The following is a 20,776-nucleotide window of genomic DNA, read 5'->3' on the forward strand; positions in this document are numbered from 1 at the left end:
TCATTGGCAATGGGAATAGTAAAATCCAGTGAGAGGAACAGCATAACACAAACTTCTAAGTAGATACCTTAGCATTGGTATATTATACGGAATGCAATCATTGATAAAACAGACATGCCAGGAGAGCTGACAGTTTCTCTTTAAGAAAATTTTAAAACTTCAAAAACCAACTTTCATCACATCACATGCAAAATAATAAATAGGTTTTCAGACACTTTTCAAAATCACTTGAAATTCCCTAAAGTCGGTTTATTTGACTCCCTACATTCAATCGGAAAATGGTGGCACACTGTACAATTGACCTAGCTGCAAGTAAATTACTTTCCTTCATTTTAAAGTAACAATTTATACTAAGTATGCAACAAGAAAACCAAACAAAATACTTCTATATTTATGATAAAAAGTGCAAGGTAATCATTTGCAGCAGTTAATCACAAAATATACAGAAATTACAGCTAGCAATTAAAAGCTGATCTAGATTGCCAAAGAAAACTTTGAAAAAATCCTCCTTAATATGAGCGTTAATGTATATTATCTAGTGCTATCGACTGGTGAGCATGGCAATAAGTATCCGGATAAAGTAACAAGGTACCAGATAATATTCATAACCCTACTAGACAAATAGTACAATTCTACTAAATGCAACGATCAGTCTATCCTCATGGGCATCACTAATACTATACTCAGGGGTGTCACTTTCGGGCCAAATTTTACAGGCTGTTATCTAATCTAAGCAAATTATTATTTATGTCATTTTAAACCTTTTCTGCAATTATCGGAACATACAAGCTTCAGATAAATCTATGTATACAAAAAGAGTGTAAAGAAACTTGACGGTCATCAAACTGACTTTGAATTCTATTCTACTTTATAATATAATAGATTTGAAATCTAAAGTTACATTTTCAGCATGTAACCTAATGACATATTTTGAATATATATAATACTGTCTCCAATATTATTACTAAAAATATGCTGACTGGCCTTTAGCATCAGGATTCAGCACAATGGTTTTATTTCTCCTACAGCATCACAGACAGCAGGTCACAAACCTGTTTTTTGCCAAAAATCCTGAAGAGTCGCTTATATTACACAAAGTAATCTAAATCACACTTTCCATTGAAGAAATGAATAAGACACATTGCCCTTTCCTCATGAAACTATTGCACATTTGTAAATGTATACATTGGGTTACAGTGAACAAAAATGTCATTGCCGTTACTGTGAAATATCAGAGATGGCAATGCAATTATAAATAAAGGCGTCAGCACACATAAAAGTTATTATATGTACAAATGGGGAAAGCTTTTCTTATCAACATGTACTAAACAGAGTAAGTGACAAAAACAGTACAGTTAGGTCCATATATATTTGGACAGAGACAACTTTTTTCTAATTTTGGTTCTAGACATTACCACAATGAATTTTAAACAAAACAATTCAGATGCAGTTGAAGTTCAGACTTTCAGCTTTCATTTGAGGGTATCCACATTAAAATTGGATGAAGGGTTTAGGAGTTTCAACTCCTTAACATGTGCCACCCTGTTTTTAAAGGGACCAAAAGTAATTGGACAATTGACTCCAAGGCTATTTCATGGACAGGTGTGGGCAATCCCTTCGTTATGTCTTTCTCAATTAAGCAGATAAAAGGCCTGGAGTTGATTTGAGGTGTGGTGCTTGCATTTGGAAGGTTTTGCTGTGAAGTAAACATGCGGTCAAAGGAGCTCTCCATGCAGGTGAAACAAGCCATCCTTAAGCTGCAAAAACAGAAAAAAACTATCCGAGAAATTGCTACAATATTAGGAGTGGCAAAATCTACAGTTTGATACATCCTGAGAAAGAAAGAAAGCACTGGTGAACTCATCAATGCAAAAAGACCTGGGCGCCCACGGAAGACAACAGTGGTGGATGATCATAGAATAATCTCCATGGTGAAGAGAAACCCCTTCACAACAGCCAACCAAGTGAACAACAATCTCCAGGAGGTAGGTGTATCAATATCCAAATCTACCATAAAGAGAAGACTACATGAAAGTAAATACAGAGGGTTCACTGCACGGTGCAAGCCACTTATAAGCATCAAGAATAAACAGGCTAGACTGGACTTTGATAAAAAACATCTAAATAAGCCAGCACAGTTCTGGAAGAACATTCTTTGGACAGATGAAACCAAGATCAACCTCTACCAGAATGATGGAAAGAGAAAAGTATGGCGAAGGCGTGGTACAGCTCATGATCCAAAGCATACCACATCATCTGTAAAACACGGCGGAGGCAGTGTGATGGCTTGAGCATGCATGGCTGCCAGTGGCACTGGGTCACTAGTGTTTATTGATGATGTGACACAGGACAGAAGCAGCCGAATGAATTGTGATGTATTCAGAGCCATACTGTGTGCTCAGATCCAGCCAAATGCAACCAAACTGATTGGTCATCATTTCATACTACAGATGGACAATGACCCAAAACATAAAGCCAAAGCAACCCAGGAGTTTATTAAAGCAAAGAAGTGGAATATTCTTGAATGGTCAAGTCAGTCACCTGATCTCAACCCAATTGAGCATGCATTTCACTTGTTAAAGACTAAACTTCAGACAGAAAGGCCCACAAACAAACTGCAACTGAAAACCACCGCAGTGAAGGCCTGGCAGAGCATCAAAAAGGAGGAAACAGTGTCTGGTGATGTCCATGAGTTCAAGACTTCAGACAGTCATTGCCAACAAAGGGTTTTCAACCAAGTACTAGAAATGAACATTTTATTTACAATTATTTAATCTGTCCAATTACTTTTGGTCCCTTTAAAAACAGGGTGGCACATGTTAAGGAGCTGAAACTCCTAAACCCTTCATCCAATTTTAATGTGGATACCCTCAAATGAAAGCTGAAAGTCTGAACTTCAACTGCATCTGAATTGTTTTGTTTAAAATTCATTGTGGTAATGTCTAGAACCAAAATTAGAAAAATGTTGTCTCTGTCCAAATATATATGGACCTAACTGTATATGTGTAAAGTGTAGTAATGAACTAAATTATGCCATATGTGCCATTTTTATATATCTGGCACGAATTTTGAAGTTAACGCACTAGTAATAATCCCTCCTATAATCTCGAGAATAGAACATTTACAAAAGTTATTCACCGTCTCTTCGTGTATAGGTTTCATGAAACACTAGGGTGAGAATTTGTTTCAGCCTGTAGTTGGATCCCACTTTCCTCAGGATCTCCATGTGAAAAATGCAAAAATATATTTGTAAGTGAATTACCTGTATATTTCACTAGTGATAACATTTATATAATTCTCTGTAGCATTAACTAAAGGGCGTTCTACAAGAGACCATGATCATCTAAACAATTAATTGTTTTTCAATTATCTCCACATGTAAAAAGGCCTAGCAATCCCCTGGCAAAAGATTAAATGCTGTCATTGATCTCATCTTTTATGCATGTATAAAAATTAGCATTTGTAGGCAGCACATCCCATTGCATAAACCAAAGAATGTGCTGCAGACAATAAAGGGTTTTGTACAAATGATCATAGAATAGTTTGTGCGAAACCTCACGTAACATGTAAATGCTATTAAATCAGCACATGCGATATCATCGATCAATGCTCGCTGCGAGCAATTTGTCTGCCTATGTAATAGGGTTCTAATTCTTAGTCAGAGATAAGGGAATGACTATATAGGCACACGTGAAGCACAGTTATCTTCAATCAAGCAGTGAGGCAGCTTAAAACCATCTCAAGAAAGAAAGGTGTAGTTCGACCCACTCTCCAGAGTGGCGGCCATGATAAAGCGTCACAAACGGTCCAGTGCTCAGAGAGGTATACATTCGCGTAAAGGTCTTCTCGGTCCTTCAGTCGTATTTATGCATCGTTGCAAGCAGTGTAGTGCACATCAGGAGTTTCAGATTTAGGCTTCCTAAAAGGCGAATTCACAAAAACATTAACATGTAGATTTGAGCAAAAACACTAAGGATTTTTAAGATAATAAGATAGTTATAAAAATTCAAGGAAAAAAAGTAACAGAAGTCAAAGGCTGTAAAGAAAGATTAACAAATAGTAAAAGGGTAAAAACAGGAATAACAGCTAAAGTCCTCAAAATCCAACAAAAACTTATAATTTCATATAATCTAAGCCAGTCTTTAAACTTGTGTAAACCTGTTATTAGGAGCAATAACTCTCTAGATTGTAATTTGTTCACCATTTTAATACTTTCAATCTGTGGCTAATGATCATATTGTGATGAACGTATGGGGCTCTTTGGAGGTACTGCTTGGTATTTCTCAGTGTGAAACTTTGAGGACTAGAGCTCCTAATCCTTGCTTTTGAAGGAGGCTAAAAAAACAATTAGAGGACACAGTTTGCTAAAGTAAACGGTTTAAAATCATTTTGCAAGACGGCCATTTAATGCAAAGATCATTCTCATGAGACATTTAATCACTTAGTATCAGACTTACAAGTGCAGACAAAAACATTGTGGAACATGGCTGCACAGAAGCAATTTGTGATTGAACAAATACTTTACACACAAGGTTAGAAACATACATTGTGCTGTTGTACGCAGGCAACTTGCAAGCAGTGAGTGTTATATGGGAAAAAATCTGGCATCAATATTAAGATTTCAAGTGGGCCTCATATCTGCTTTTTACCACTCTGGGGGATAATCGCCAACACTTATCAAAAGATTTTTCAAAGAAGAATGCTAAAGAAAGAAAGAAAAATGCTACCGGACTACAAAGAAATGACATTCAAATATTAAGGTTCAATTAAAGAGAATATGTCACCAACTTTTTGCCACCTAGTCTGAGAGGAGTATAATGCAGAGACAGAGACTCTGATTCCAGCGATGCTGTAGTTTTTAGAAAATCACAGTTTTATCTGCAGAAGATCACTAGAGGACTAGTAAAATCTGTTGCCATGTAGTCCTCAATATTCATGAGTTCTGTATAATCCCACTCCTACCACTGAGTGGCAGTTTTCTGTGTACACAGTGCATAGACAGAAAGCTGCTGATCAGTGGTGAGGGCGGGTTACACAGAGCTCAGCATTAAAAAAACTGGTAGATTTACAGCAGATAAAACAGGGATTTTATAAAAAAAAATCAATCAGGGTTTCTGTCCCTACATCATTCAGGTCTCAGATGGTGTAGCAAACATTTATCCGCCGTTGTCTGATCATGCAGACAAGGGTGGATGTTATACTGATCAACAAAATTATATTTAATTTCCTAGACGTGAAAAGTAACAGTCATTTTAATTATTTCATAAATCCATAGAACACAAGAAAATAAGCATGTTTGTAACCTAACTTATCAGAGAAATCTGCTTCTTTCTCCTCCTGGTTTGAGCTTTCACTCTCAATTCATGGATAAAATCTGTATTCGGTGAAGAAAGATTTTCACTATACTGAGATAGGAGATGGCAGCTATGGAGGGGATGGGAAAAGGGAGGAGTTATAGGCAGGCACATTCTACTGCAAGTTCTCCTGAAAAGACACTGGTTTTATTTTTACTATAGATTTAAACTGTAACAATCGTTTCAGGAGAACTTGCAGCAGAATATCTGTGTCTGTCTGTAGCTCCTCTCCTCTTCATAAAACTTTGAGCAGCAATTGTCATCTATCTCAGAAATGGAAAAATATGTTTTTATGTCTTCACTGAACACAGATTTTACAGTTTACCCTTGAACTTAGATTGAAAAATCAATCCAGGGGATCAAAGAAACAAACTTCTCTGATACGATATATATTACAAAGTTTCTTATTTTCCAGTTTACTATTGATATGATAAAAATGAAAACAACGGTTACTCTTTAAACTGCAGCATTATTTCATTAGAGTGCCATTATTTTAACTGTAAAGCTAAGGAGGCAGTAAAAGATAGAAATGTGGTTTAAGTCCAGCCAAGCCGCCTCATTATTGACCCAAGTAATCTGAAGTAGAGTGCTCATCAGGAAAAGCTGCATCACAACAGTCTTCCTGATTACAGCAGTCACCTTTTTCCTGTGTATCTCAGGCTGCTGCAAAACTAAACTCCTCCAAGGAAGGCTTGGATTCTGTAGCAGCTGAAGAAGCACATGTTGGGGACCACGGAAGTAGACTAAGGAAATTAGTCAGTGCCAGTCTTTCTATAGTAACCAGTCTGACTCGCATGACTCAAAGGTTCAGCTCAAACCAGGCACTGGGCTAAACAAAAATGAAAGGCTTAGCTGCACTCAATCAATTTTCTCAAATTCTTTTAACAATTTATTTTTTTCTAATATTAAGATCAAATGGAAAACCTCAATATAATTCAACTATGGAAAGCCCACCACCAAGTATAAGCAATTTCTTCTTTATCCTGTTGTTTACAAGTTACAACATATAAAAAAAAATAATTTCAGCAAATGAAGTGTAAACTTAAAAAAAAATTGTTTGCTTCTGAGCTTGTGTTTTTGAAAGATCATTTTTAAAAGGTTTTCAATAAGATAGTAAGTTACTACCTATTCTTAGGACGAGTGATAACTTATTGAGCATTAGGGTCTGACCGCGATCTTGAGAATGGGCTTCTGCCGAGCCCCATCTGAACATTCAAACAGGGCTTGCAGAGACCTGGTGTCGGGATCGATCGGGGTCTCAATGTTGACTTATGGATAAACTTTTATTGTGGGAAAACTGATTTAAGGTCATCTTGGCATTGAAAAATAAGGGAATCAATTTCTTGTTTGATATTCTTTTATGAGCCATTTTGGGGGATACATGAGTTAGTGTTGATATATTTATTCTGTAGGTGAAGTTGGAAGAAAATTATTACAAGCTGCTACAGTTATGAGTAGAATATTTATTGTCATATGATAACATTTTTCTATCCCTAAAAAGGTAAACTACCCCACGATTTATAGTATACCATTTTACGCTGTTTATTTTGCATTTATTTATTGTTAGTATGCAACACAAGAGGGCAAGCAGTACAGTGAGACAAGGACACTGCCAAAGAGATTGAAAAGAGATTGAAGTCCTTAGGTTTTTCCGTGCTAAAAAAATTAAGACTATCAGTGTGTGTGATTAAAAGGAGGGCTAACCCCTGTATTTGAGGCCGTTTTCACATTCAAGTATTTTTGGTCAATATTTCATCAGCATTTGTAAGCAAACAAACAAAAAAAATGAAAGTAGCTTCAAAACACTTCTTTACAATTTATATACAAGCTATATCAATGTGCAAATTGTGGAAATCTTGTAAGAGCTTGGGAGGGTTATATATAACAGTTATTTACAATTTGGTAGAACCCAACAAGAACCCTCACTAACAAATTCTAAAACGTATCTTTTATTATGAATTAAAATAGTGGGGTAATAACTAGTGTTGAGCGAGTATGTTCTATTAACCCTTTTGGCGAGTATGCTCGGGCCGAGCTCCGAGTATTTACAGCTGCTCGGTGATATGGTTGAATTGCTCCCGTGTGCATGATTTGCGACTGTTTGGCAGCTTTATTACATGTGAGGAATGTGTAAGAAATAGACAATCCTCACATGTAATAAAACTGTCAAACAGTCGCAAATCATGCACACGGGAGCGATTCAACCATATCACCGAGCAGCTATAAATACTCGGAGCTCGGCCCGAGCATACTCGGACAGAACATACTCGCTCAACCCTAGTAATAACATGAAACATTCTGTCCCTATATTGCCTAAACGATTCTAATATAGTGTAGAGGAGACTGCCAAAATATCACTTAGTCACACCGCGGGGTGTCACCACTATAAGGCAGATAAGACAGTTTTTACTGAAGCACATGTCCCTCCAACATGCTTAAGGGGATGGGACTAGTCAGATGTTTCATCTGCCGTGAAACATGTTGGGGAGACATGTTTTAGTACTTGTTAGTGAGGGTTCTTGTTGGGTTATACCAAATTCTAAATAATGGTCATATATAACTCTCCCAAGCCCTTACAAGATCTCCACAATTTGCACAATGATATAGCTTCAAAACACAGAACAGCTCAATCTTTCAACTATAGCTTTTCTCTCTGTAGGTTCCACTCCTGAGTTTGGCTTATAACTACTAATGCAAAATATTGAACCAATACTGATGTGAAATGACTGTCAACAGGATTTCACCCCCTATTACTGTTAATAAGCACATGTAGCTGTTTCAAAGACAAATCCAGCAATACCTTTACCAAACCAGTCTGTTTCTCTATTACTGAAAAATCAGTTTTTGAATGGGATATGCAAATGAGGCTGAAGTGCTTTGGGAGTGTGGAGGCTGTTTCAAAGCCTTGGTTACTCCAGCTGTAATCCTCGCCCAGTGCCATTGCCACCACCTCCTGCTTGACAAACAGCTCTTTTGCTTGTACACAGCACAGGAGCTAGCAGTCAAGCAGTAAGCAGCGGAACTTGGCAAAGAATAGAGCTAGTGTGACAAAGGCTTGAGAAGAGCTTCCAAAACATGAAGCTCCTCAGCTTCATTTGCATATTCCAGTCATAAGCTGATTTTTCAGTAAAGGAGGAACAGACTAGCTAGGAAAAAGGTATTGCTGGATTTGTCTTTGAAAGACCTACAGTACAGACCAAAAGTTTGGACACACCTTCTCATTTAAAGATTTTTCTGTATTTTCATGACTATGAAAATTGTACATTCACACTGAAGGCATCAAAACTATGAATTAACACATGTGGAATTATATACTTAACAAAAAAGTGTGAAACAACTGAAAATATGTCTTATATTCTAGGTTCTTCAAAGTAGGCACCTTTTGCTTTGATGACTGCTTTGCACACTCTTGGCATTCTCTTGATGAGCTTCAAGAGGTAGTCACCGGAAATGGTCGTTCAACAATCTTGAAGGAGTTCCCAGAGATGCTTAGCACTTGTTGGCCCTTTTGCCTTCACTCTGCGGTCCAGCTCACCCCAAACCATCTCGATTGGGTTCAGGTCTGGTGACTGTGGAGGCCAGGTCATCTGGCGTAGCACCCCATCACTCTCATTCTTGGTCAAATAGCCCTTACACAGCCTGGAGGTGTGTTTGGGGTTATTGTCCTGTTGAAAAATAAATGATGGTCCAACTAAACGCAAACCGGATGGAATAGCATGCTGCTGCAAGATGCTGTGGTAGCCATGCTGGTTCAGTATGCCTTCAATTTTGAATAAATCCCCAACAGTGTCACCAGCAAAGCACCCCCACACCATCACACCTCCTCCTCCATGCTTCACAGTGGGAACCAGGCATGTAGAGTCCATCCGTTCACCTTTTCTGCATCGCACAAAGACACGGTGGTTGGAACCAAAGATCTCAAATTTGGACTAATCAGACCAAAGCACAGATTTCCACTGGTCTAATGTCCATTCCTTGTGTTCTTTAGCCCAAACAAGTCTCTTCTGCTTGTGGCCTGTCCTTAGCAGTGGTTTCCTAGCAGCTATTTTACCATGAAGGCCTGCTGCACAAAGTCTCCTCTAAGAGATGTGTCTGCTGCTAGAACTCTGTGTGGCATTGACCTGGTCTCTAATCTGAGCTGCTGTTAACCTGTGATTTCTGAGGCTGGTGACTCGGATAAACTTATCCTCAGAAGCAGAGGTGACTCTTGGTCTTCCTTTCCTGGGGCGGTCCTCATGTCAGCCAGTTTCTTTGTAGCGCTTGATGGTTTTTGGAACTGCACTTGGGGACACTTTCAAAGTTTTCCCAATTTTTCGGACTGACTGACCGACCTTCATTTCTTAAAGTAATGATGGCCACTCGTTTTTCTTTACTTAGCTGCTTTTTTCTTGCCATAATACAAATTCTAACAGTCTATTCAGTAGGACTATCAACTGTGTATCCACCTGACTTCTGCACAACAAAACTGATGGTCCCCATCAAGAAATCCTACTTATTAAACCTGACAGGGCACACCTGTGAAGTGAAGGCCATTTCCGGTGACTACCTCTTGAAGCTCATCAAGAGAATGCCAAGAGTGTGCAAAGCAGTCATCAAAGCAAAAGGTGGCTACTTTGAAGAACCTAGAATATAAGACATATTTTCAGTTGTTTCACACTTTTTTGTTAAGTATATAATTCCACATGTGTTAATTCATAGTTTTGATGCCTTCAGTGTGAATGTACAATTTTCAAAGTCATGAAAATACAGAAAAATCTTTAAATGAGAAGGTGTGTCCAAACTTTTCGTCTGTACTGTACATGTGCATATACAGGGGGGAAATCAGTATTGAACATGTCAACAATTTTCTAAGTAAATATATTTCTAAAGGTGCTTTTGACGTGAAAATTCTCACCAAATGTCGGTAACAAACCATCCCCAATCCACAAATGCAAAGAAATCAAACCATAGGTGTCCATAAATTAAGTTATGTATAAAAATGAGAAATGACACAGGGAAAAAGTATTGAAAATCCTTACTGAAATTTAATTAATACTTCGTACAAAAGCCTTTCTTACATCTTGATGACGCCTCCTATATGGAGAATATAGCATGTATTGCTCAGCTGTAATTTTGGCCCATTCTTCGACACAAACACTCGTCAAATCATGAAAGTTCCATGGGCTCCTATGAATTCTGATCTTTAGTTCCTTCTATAAGTTTTCAATTGGATTCAGGTCAGGTGATTGGTTGGGTCATTCTAGCAGCTTTATTTTCTTTCTCTGACACCAACTGAGAGTTTCCCTGGCTGTGTGTTTGGGATCATTGTCTTGCTAAAATGTCCACCTAATATATAGCAGCCTATTTTCTTCAAGAATGTCTCAGCACATTTGTCTATTCATGCTGCCGTCAAATTATATTAAGTTTGCCAGTGCAGTATGCTGAAAAACAGCTTAACACCAAGATACTCCCACCTCCAAACTTCACTGTTGATATGGTGTTTTTGGGGTAATATGCAGTGTCTTTTGGCCTCCAAACATGGTGTGTATTATTACATCCAAAGGGTTCAATTTTAGTATCATCTGACCAAACTATATTATCCTAGTATTTCACAGGCTTGACTAAATGTTGATGAGCAAACTTTAAACGCGCTTGAATATGCTTTTTATTCAGCACTGGATTCTTGCGTGGTGAGCGTGCACACAGACCAGGAGGTTGAGTGCATTACTTATTGTTTTCGTTGAAACAATTGTATCTGCTGATTCCATTTCTTTCTGTAGCTCTCCATATGTGGTCCTTGGCTCTTGGACAACTTTTCCGATAATTCTTTTCACGCCTGAGTCTGAAATCTTGCGAGGAGCACCTGGTCGCGGCCGGTTAATAGTAAAATGATTTTCTTTCCAATTCCAGATTATCGCCTCAAAAGTGCTCACTGGAACCTTCAGTAGTTTAGAAATTCTTTTGTAACCAATGTCAACAGTATGTTTTGCAACAATAAGATTACAAAGGCCTTGAGACACCTCACTGGTTTTAACCATCATGAGTTGTTTCTTATGTGGCCCCATGATAATGAGACACCTTTTTATAGGCCATCAGTTGAGCCAGCTGATATTATTTTTCACTAAGTGGCAGGATTGCTGTCTAATTGATAGATTTCAGCTGGTGTCATGACTTTCAATGGCTTTTTGCACCTTCCTTTATGCGTTTCCCTGCGTCATTTCTCATTATTACACATAACTTAATTTATGGACATCTATTGTTTGATTTCTTTGCCTGTGTGGTTGTTATTGACATCTGGGGAGAATTTCATTTCAATAGCACCTTTAGAAATATATTTACTTAGAAAATTCGTGAAGTGTTCAATACTTATTTCACCCTCTATAGATAGTTTGTGGGGTGAAATCTTGCTTGACAGATTCCTTTTAAGAACTTTAATGCTTTAGTCCAGAAAAACCATTTAGTGGTACATCGGTAAGAGTAGAGATACCTTTTTGCATTATTTGATTCAATGAGCTCCTGCTCAATCGGCTTGAACTTGTCATTTTTGTTTTCACAATCATATACACTGGATAAAGAAGAAAGAATGCTAATATTGCTCAAGACTAAAGAAAAAAATCACGGTATATAACTTTTTAAGGAGTTTTTTAATAACATAACTTAAATACCAAGCTAAACCATGCAAAAAAAGTGTAATAAATGCAGACTTCAGCCAAACCTTAAAGCACTAGATATACTGCACAGATCCAGTTTTTTTCGTAATCCTTTGCATGGATTAGTACAAACTAATATTATAATATAAGGCAAAAAAATAAAGAATATTGTAAAAAGTCAAACAAAAATCTATTAGGATTTAAACTCAGTGTAATCTAGAACGTATTGTCAGTTTTACATCTTCAGAGTTAAAACTATGTTACCGGAAGCCTTAAGAAAGCAAAACAAGAAAACTCCTTAAAAATTCAAAAGGAACGATTTCGTACAAACTCTCATTGCTGATTATTAAACTGAGAACCAAACTCAGAATGAAATCAATTAGCCTGAGTCATATTTACTGCTGTAGTTAGCATTTGCTTCACACAAAACCACAATGCAACTATTGTGAAGCATCCAGGTTCGTATAGGTGATTAACGGCTGCTATAATATTGGGAGATTTTTTTCACTCACATACATTTACAAAAAAAAAAAATCCGCATATATTCTTATAACATTAAGCACTGCATGTTTAGCCAATACATCTTTTCAAATGTATTTTTTGGCTTTTCCCCTTTAGGCTCTGCTAGCTTCAATATCAGGAGGAAAGCAGGGCCAGTGAAGTCACTCCTACAGACACGTCGGCTCGCATACCAGTCCAGTTCACACCTGTCACTTGCCTATAGATGTCTATCACTTTCATAGATATTTGTTGGGTAGCGTGTACGAGTGGCAGGTATTGCTTCGCAGGCCAATTTACCAGGACAGGACAGGTGTTCGATACATGAAACCTGGCAGTTATGTGTACATGTGACATCATAGACCGCGCTCACCACCTGATACAGAAGTGTGCGGAGCTGGATTACCATTTTAATTGCAATATTTTCATGCCATACCCTTTTTAAAAACAAACTTAATGGCACATGAGAAAAAAAATACTTTTTTACTGCGGAAAACCTCTCCGTATTTGAAATACAGTAGTATGGACTTTTGGATGCTTAAAATGCATCGTTTCTTGTTCCACAAATCATATAACCCTAGCAGAAGAATCTGTAAGCAGTACAGCAGAAAACATGGCCCAGTCTCTAACAGGAAAAAAAACATTAACAGAGAGACATTTCAGAACATGCTAAATATTAGAAAGTCACCAGTTGCCATAAAATTATATCCCAGTGATCTGGATTCATCAACTATGAAATTGCTTTTCTGGAGCCCAAACTAGGACAAAAATAAATCATTGTAGAAGTATTAGGTGAAAATGAGACATGCACTACACGACACAACTAAGGTCTATAAAAAGATAAAAAGGGCTGCTTTCTTCAGAACTGTTACTAAAGGAAAGCTGGTGTTCAATATTAAATGATAAACATCCTCCCCGTGTAGATCTCAAATGTATAGCCCTGATGTATGTATACATCTACATGGCATACAGATGTACAAGTCACACATTGGCTTCCATTGTAAAAAAAACAATGCACAATATAATATTACACTTTTTTGGAGGAGGTGGTGGTGTTTGGGGAGTGTGGTTGAGCATATACTGAAGAGGCACTCTTTAGACTGTTACGTCACGACCCCACTATCAGTATTTGGTTAGTATTCGGTCAGTATTTTTTCTCAGGAGTGGGAGCCAAAACCAGGAGTGGGTGATAAATGCAGAATTGGTGACTTGTTTCTATTATACCTTTTCTCTGATTGTTCCTCACCTGGATTTGGCTCCCACTGCTGGGAAAAAATACTGACCAAATACTGACCAAATACTGATAGTGGGGCCGTGGCCTTAGACCAATAATAGGAACATGTTTAACATATATACTGAACCTGGTGTGAACAAAAGTCAGCACACAATATTATAACACATAAGGCTCTGTTCACTTCTGCCCTGTTTTTTTCCTCCATATTTTTGGAGCAATACTACAATAACAGTGCTAGACCGATACTTGACAGACACCAGCAGGAGGTCTGAATGGATGCCAGTCATAGGTCCTAGTATTTTATTGGAAAAAAACAGCAAAAAAAAAAAAACAGCATGCCAAGCTATTTTGTCTGGCATTTTTGGTCAGACATGTGTCAAAACCTCCAATCAGGTGAGAACACAGCCCAACATTGCTTATATGCGCTGGAGATTATATTTCATACATTCACCAATGTAAGGCTGAGCCTCCAAAGGTTAATACCACTGTTTTGCAGTCTTCAGAATAAGGCAAAATAACGTATATTTTACAACAATTAAAATATCTATATTAGCACAATAAATATAAGAACTCCGCATAATGATGCATTGACTATAATTATTAGCAATCACGTGGGTGAGAGAGATGCAATGACTTCATCTAAAGTACATAATAGACCCACTATTGATATTCGCATATTTAACAAACCAATGTTTTGGCACAGACTGACCCCCTTCTTAAGTCTCATCTTGAATGAAGACAGGCTGTGTATGAGGCAGTGTGGCTCACAGGTGAAGAATATTTCAATTATAAAATTCATCCTGTCCTCATTCAGGTAAGACTAGAGAAATGTCCTGATCTAGTCTCAGGATATTATATATTATCATGCGCACAGGACTGAGAGTGGTGACTGTAAGCATGGGCCGGCACTGACTGACAGCCAGCTCAGCAGTGCATCAGTGGGATAAGGTGCGTACTCCTGGATGCAAGTATACTTCCTCAGTGTTATACCTGTGGAGAATTTCTGGTTGTATTAATACAGATAATGGGGGCTCTTGGGGTCACTACTATGGGGGATGCGGTAGCTGGATGTCACTACTCTGGGTGAGGGGAGGGCTCTGGATGTGGCTCAAGACCTGGTCTCAGACCTGAATGTGGCCCTCAAGGTAAGGAAGGTTGGGAAATCCTTTCATAGGGGACAAACACGGCAAAACAGTGGTACCACTTTCATATTAACTATCTTAGTAAAAAATATGTATATCTGTACATCTATAAAATTAACCCATAAAGCAAGAAAAAGATTGTGTAAGGAAATAAAACAGATAAAAAGGACATACGGTTTTTAGCTTCTGATGACAAAAATGATCATACAATTGAAGAACAATCCTTACCCAGATTTATTCTTTAAACAACAGCAACAACACACTATAACAAGGATTACAACAGCAAGACAACCTATAACAATTCCTAAGAAAAAAGAAAAAAAATGTTACTGATAGCAACTAGATATAAAATATTAAATGATCATATAGGCTTATATTTTATAGCAGGGCAGCAGTTATTCTTTGAAGTTTCAGCCCAGAGGTGTAAACATTTTTTTACAAAGTCATGGTCACTGAACAAAACATCTTACCTGGAAGAAGAGGAGAATCAAGAGATGGTTCCTGTTCAATAAGGAGGTCAGTCTGATACGATTACTGTAAGGTGCACAGCAAACAAGCTAGATGTGCAACATACCCAAAGAACTGGGTAGCATGGGAGTAATAAACTAGAACAGTGATGGCAAACCTTTTAGAGACCGAGTGCCCAAACTGCAATTCAAAACCCACTTATTTATCGCAAAGTGCCAACACGGCAATTTAACCTGAATACTGAGGTTTTTGGTAGAAAAACAACTCATACATTAGCACGCTATAGAATCTACAGCAGAGAGCTTGTAAGCACTGCACTAGTCTCCAAGACTAAGATACTAGCCACCAATTGCAGAGCAGGTCTGTTATTGAGAATGGAGAGGATTTTTAGTTAAAAGAAAAGTTGAAAAATTGTTTGTTTTTACAACGCAATTGTAACCCTTTATCATGATGAGAATAACCCTTTAAGACAAGGATGTCAAACTCAAATACACAGAGGACCAAAGTTAAAACCTTGCACAAAGTCGAGGGTCAATCTTAATATTTGTTAAAAAAAATGTCTACAATTGAGGAAGTTTTTCCTTATCAAATAAAATGATTAACTTTTGTAATTATATTGGAATAATATAATATGTTATGTAAGAGCAGTAAAAAACATATGGTTCAATGGCCTAATTTAAATATGTAATAACAAAGGATAAAAAACCTTGAATACAAATGGGCCCCCAAACACAGTATGATACTCCCTGTGACAAAATCACTTACAGAGTGCTGGAGGGGACATATGTTTCACTGAGGCTATTAGCTTCAGTGATGTGAAACCTGGAAGTTTTCTCCAGCATGTTATGTGCTGAGAGGGTTAATAAGCCATTTTTAATGGGCTAGGTTTTATGTGAACATCAGTAGGGTAGGTGGGAGGCTGTTCACCATATCTCCACCCCAGGGTGTGGTCTGGGATATAAATAGCCAGCCTGTTGAGATATGTGGTGTTCAGCATCTGGAGAGGCTAGCTGTAGAGAGGAGCTTGCATCTATGTGCTAAACCTAAACCGTGTGTGGTTAACCCTGAGTGGTTGGGCCCTGGCCGATGTAAGGACTCTGCCATATCTTTTTTTTTCTTATTTGCTGTTATGCTGGAAGGGCCGTGTTTACTTTATTAACTCTATATTAATTTATGCCGTTTTTAATAAACAAATCCGAAACTTAAAAGAGACAGGTTCCGTGTCTACCTCCGTGTACAGCAGAGCAAGCAGATCTACCAGACCCCACAGTGAAGTCCCCCAAACGCACAGTATGATGACCCTACTTTAACCCCCTCCCTCAATTCCCCCAACAAAGAATGGTTACCCCATCACAGTATGATTATCCAACTGTAGTCCCCACACAGCCCTCCATACAGTGTAATGAGCCCCACACGGCGATCCATACAGTGTAATGGGCCCCACCCGGCACTCCATACAGTGTAATGGGCCCCACACGGTGCTCCATACAGTGAAATGGGCCCCACACAGCGCTCCATACAGTGTAATGGACCCCACACGGCGCTCCATACAGTGTAATGGGCCCCAAAGAGCGCTACATACACAGTCTAATGGCCCCACACGGCGAGCCACACTGCCTAGTGGTCCCACACGGTGCGCCACACTGCCTAGCGGCCCCACAGGGTGCGCCACACTGCCTAATGGCTCCACGCGGCGCACCACACTGCCTAATGGCCCCACAGGGCGTGACACACTGCCTAGCGGCCCCACACGGCGCTCGTAGCCCAAAGCTGCCTAGCGGTCCCACACGGCGCGCCAAGCTTCCCAGCGGCCCCACACGACACGCCACACGCCTTACGGCCCCACACGGTGCGCCATACCGCCCAACGGCCCCACACGATGCGCCAAACTGCATAATGGTCACACACGGTGCGTCACACTGTATAACGGCCCCACACGGCGCGCCACAATGTATAAAAGCCCAACATGGCGCACCACACTGCATAACATCCCCCACAGCGCGCCATACTGTATAATGTCCCCACATGGTGCTCCATACTGTATAATGGACCCACATGGCGCTCCATACTGTATAATGGCCCCACATGATGCTCCATACTGTATAATGGCCCCATCTAGTCTCTTCATATATCACAGTCCTACCTGTGGGTAAGCGCACCATCTCCTCAGCACTGCAGCAGTCACTCTCCTCAGCCCGCACGCCATCCCCGTCATCACCACCCTTACCTGCTCAGCATATGCGTGGCCTGATGGGAGGGCGCGCGGCCTGACGGGAGGGCAGAGGAGAGTGGCCGCGACGCTAGTGATGACGGGGATGGCACGCGGGCTGAGGAGAGTGGCCGCGATGGCAGTGCTGAGGAGATGGCATGCGTGCCCACTCTGGCACAAGTGCCATAGGTTCTCCACCAGTGTACTAAAGAGTCTTGGAGATTTTCAGCACAACTAACTATTAGCTTCTGGGTTCTGAGGTGGAGAAACATGTCACTTTTCCAGGGCCTTACAGTAATGCCACATTTATATAAGTTTTTTATGCTTGCTACTTTTTTCACACTAATAATATTTTACAAGAAACTATATGTTTATGCGTAGTCATACTCTTTGAGAGTTATTTATTTATTTTTTTACATACAACTTAAATTATTATTTATTATCCTTTTTTGGTGTTTCATATCAATGAAAAGCTACATTTTTGGCATTTTTTAGATTATTTTTTATTACAGAGTTCATTGAACAGGAGAAATAGTATATGACAGATTTATAGTTCGGGTCGTTCCAGATGCAGCAATACCAAACCAAGTGCAGTTTGTCTTTTCAGTTGTGAAACAGTTTACTGTGATATTTTTGAACTTGTGTTTTGTTTTGTTTTTTACAAATGTTTTTTTAAACTAAGTCCCACTACGGGATCAGTACTTTCAATGTTTTTCATCACTGGTGTCATTAACTAAAATACTTCTGTATTGCAGTGCAAGAGATCTGTCAGTTTTACACTGACATTTAGCCTATTATGTCACGGCCCACACAGTGGCCTATTAGACCCTGCATATGTAATAGAGCCTAAGGCCACGGCCCCACTATCAGTATTCGGTCAGTATTTTTTCTCAGGAGTGGGAGCCAAAACCCGGAGTGGGTGATAAATGCAGAATTGGTGACGTTTCTATTATTCCTTTTCTTTGATTGTTTCTCACTTGGTTTTGGCTCCGACTCCTGAGAAAAAATACTGACCAAATACTGACCAAATACTGATAGTGGGGCCGTGGCCTTAGGCTCTATTACATATGCAGGGTCTAATAGACCACTGTGTAGGCCATAGGTTGCCATGGTAACTACTTAGAGCACGCAGAGTGCTAGTGAGGTTACAGAGAGAGCCCTCTCCCTTTATTAACCCTAAAATCCCATGATTGGCAGTGGCATCTATTGGGTTAAATCATTACGATTTGTGCCAACACTGATTGTGTACGATGCAGAAGTGTGTCAGCTATAGTATACAGCCGACATCCACTACATCTTCATTTGTCGAGGGGGGAAGGGCCATTTACTTATTCCTTAATGCCACCTTTTTATGGTACCGAGGAACTGAGGAATAAAGTCCCTTGATGACCACCATAAAAAGGAGTAAAGCAAACCATTAAAAGGTTAATCATCATTTCATGAGAAACATTGTTTCATGTATAAATGTCTGTCTGATAAAAGGAGATCTATGTCCATGGCTTCTGCTGAGGTCCTATCAACAGAGCAGCTGCCTCTCTTCCGCTCTGCTATCTTGACGGGGAGATACTTTCGATGCAAACTGACAGCAGCGTTTCCCTGCATGACATCGACAGTGACGCCCCAGTCGACACAGCAGCCAGGAAGATGAAGAGCTGCTCTGTTGACGTAAAGCAGCAGAATCGCAGGCAGGAGTAGTCTGTGACCGCTCTGAGCTGGGGCCGGGTAGAACAGATAGGCAGTTAGCAACCTACCAACCTAATTTCAGTTTCTTTCTGGAGATTGATTCAGCACAAACTTGCTCCCTCCCTCCTTACCTCTTCATAGACTGTGAATAGTGATGAGCGAGCATGCTCAGGTGCTCGCCGAGTATTTATGTATGTTATGTTAGAGTCACTGTGTGTGCATGATTTGCGACAATTTGACATCTTTAATACATGTGAGGAATGCCTAACAAACAGGTATTCCTCACATGTATTAAAGCTGTCAAACAGTCGCAAATCATGCAACATTCGAGCACGCTGAAGATGCTGGGAAAACACCCGAGCACGCTCATAAATCTCGAGTATGCTTGCTCATCACTAACTGTGAAGCATTAGGATGTGAAACATTCAGTGAGTTGTACCCTGAGAAAAGCCTGAGATGGAAAGCTCAGAGTAAAGCTATCTAATAAACATATATTACAAACTTTTTATTTGTCGTCATCTGTACGATTGATTTATGCAAAGTTTGTTTTATTTCTAGCCAAAATTATACATGATTCCCTATTCTTGCAGGAATTACAATATACCTTATGTTTTTACAGGGCAAATTTATTTTGAGGGCAAATTTATATGATTACAAAATATCTAAGAAGCTCCTATTAAGGGAGCTGTATTTCAGAATTTCACAGCAACTCAAAATAAAAATATTTTGCATATCAGTGTATTACAAGTGACCCAGATGAAAACAAATGCTGTGATGTCAAAATCAGTGCATATTCAGGCAGCGATAAAAATGCTCCTTCCAATCTAAAGAGATATTTATAACGCTTAGGCTATGTGCCCACTATGCAGAAATGAAGCAGAAAATTTCCGCTTCATTTCTGCATGTCCTTGCCCGGAAAAATGCGTGCGGAATTTGACACGTGTTTTTTGCGCGTTTCGAACATGCGGAATTGCCTTGCGTTTTTTAATGCATTGAGAAGGCAATTCCGCATGCGTAAATGAATGGACATGCTGCGGATTTTTCTGCACATCAAAAACGCTGTGGAAAAATCCGCAGCATGGGCATTGAACTTGCGGATTGTCATTGGGGACGGATTACCAAGCGGTTTACAAGCCTCACACCCAGAAGTTTTCAAAGCTGTGACTGAGAAAGATCACAGCGACACCAAGAAACCAGAGCCCAGCACTTCCCGCCAAGGAAAGGAGGAGGAAAGGGCGCCTCAAACTCAAACATCAGTTACAAGATATTTTGTAAGTGACAAAGTTACTGTAACAATGACAGCAGATATGTTTAAAAGACAGCTCATAGAGCTTGTTGTGAAGGATGGTGGTACCATTATTATTTGCATGACCAGCTTTTACAGCTCTTAATGGAGAAATGGCCCGCAAAACTTGGTGTTTCTCTGGAAAGAGAAAGTATTAACAAATTAGTGATTGAAGAAGCCCTTAACCAAAAGGAAGATCTTAAAAAAGACTCAAGAGACGCTTCATATTTCTTTAAAATGGATGTCTGCACATGTCACAAAGTGAACTATTTTT

The 20,776-nt window shown here is 39.3% G+C and overlaps 1 protein-coding gene across 4 annotated transcripts in view; it reads right to left on the bottom strand.

The window, feature by feature from the left end:
- Positions 1 to 2,924: 2,924 nt before the first annotated feature.
- The window catches only part of LOC141223967 (C4b-binding protein alpha chain-like), a 154,621-nt gene continuing 136,769 nt past the window's right edge, over positions 2,925 to 20,776 (bottom strand). For 2 of the 4 annotated variants that reach the window (XM_073666868.1, XM_073666865.1), the window contains 3 exons: positions 15,086 to 15,161; positions 11,821 to 11,898; positions 2,925 to 3,919 (listed from right to left, as the gene is read on the bottom strand). In XM_073666868.1, coding sequence (XP_073522969.1) covers positions 3,865 to 3,919; positions 11,821 to 11,898; positions 15,086 to 15,161 — 209 coding nt within the window. In that variant the 3' untranslated portion in view covers positions 2,925 to 3,864. Of the gene's footprint in view, positions 3,920 to 11,820; positions 11,899 to 13,196; positions 13,240 to 15,085; positions 15,162 to 20,776 lie in introns of those variants that run through there. The other 2 variants (XM_073666866.1, XM_073666867.1) reach the window with 2 other exon arrangements.

Source organism: Phyllobates terribilis, unplaced genomic scaffold, assembly GCF_046119375.1.
Source record: "Phyllobates terribilis strain yellow unplaced genomic scaffold, ASM4611937v1 Scaffold_2__4_contigs__length_985480577, whole genome shotgun sequence".
NCBI classification, from domain to species: Eukaryota; Metazoa; Chordata; class Amphibia; order Anura; family Dendrobatidae; genus Phyllobates; species Phyllobates terribilis.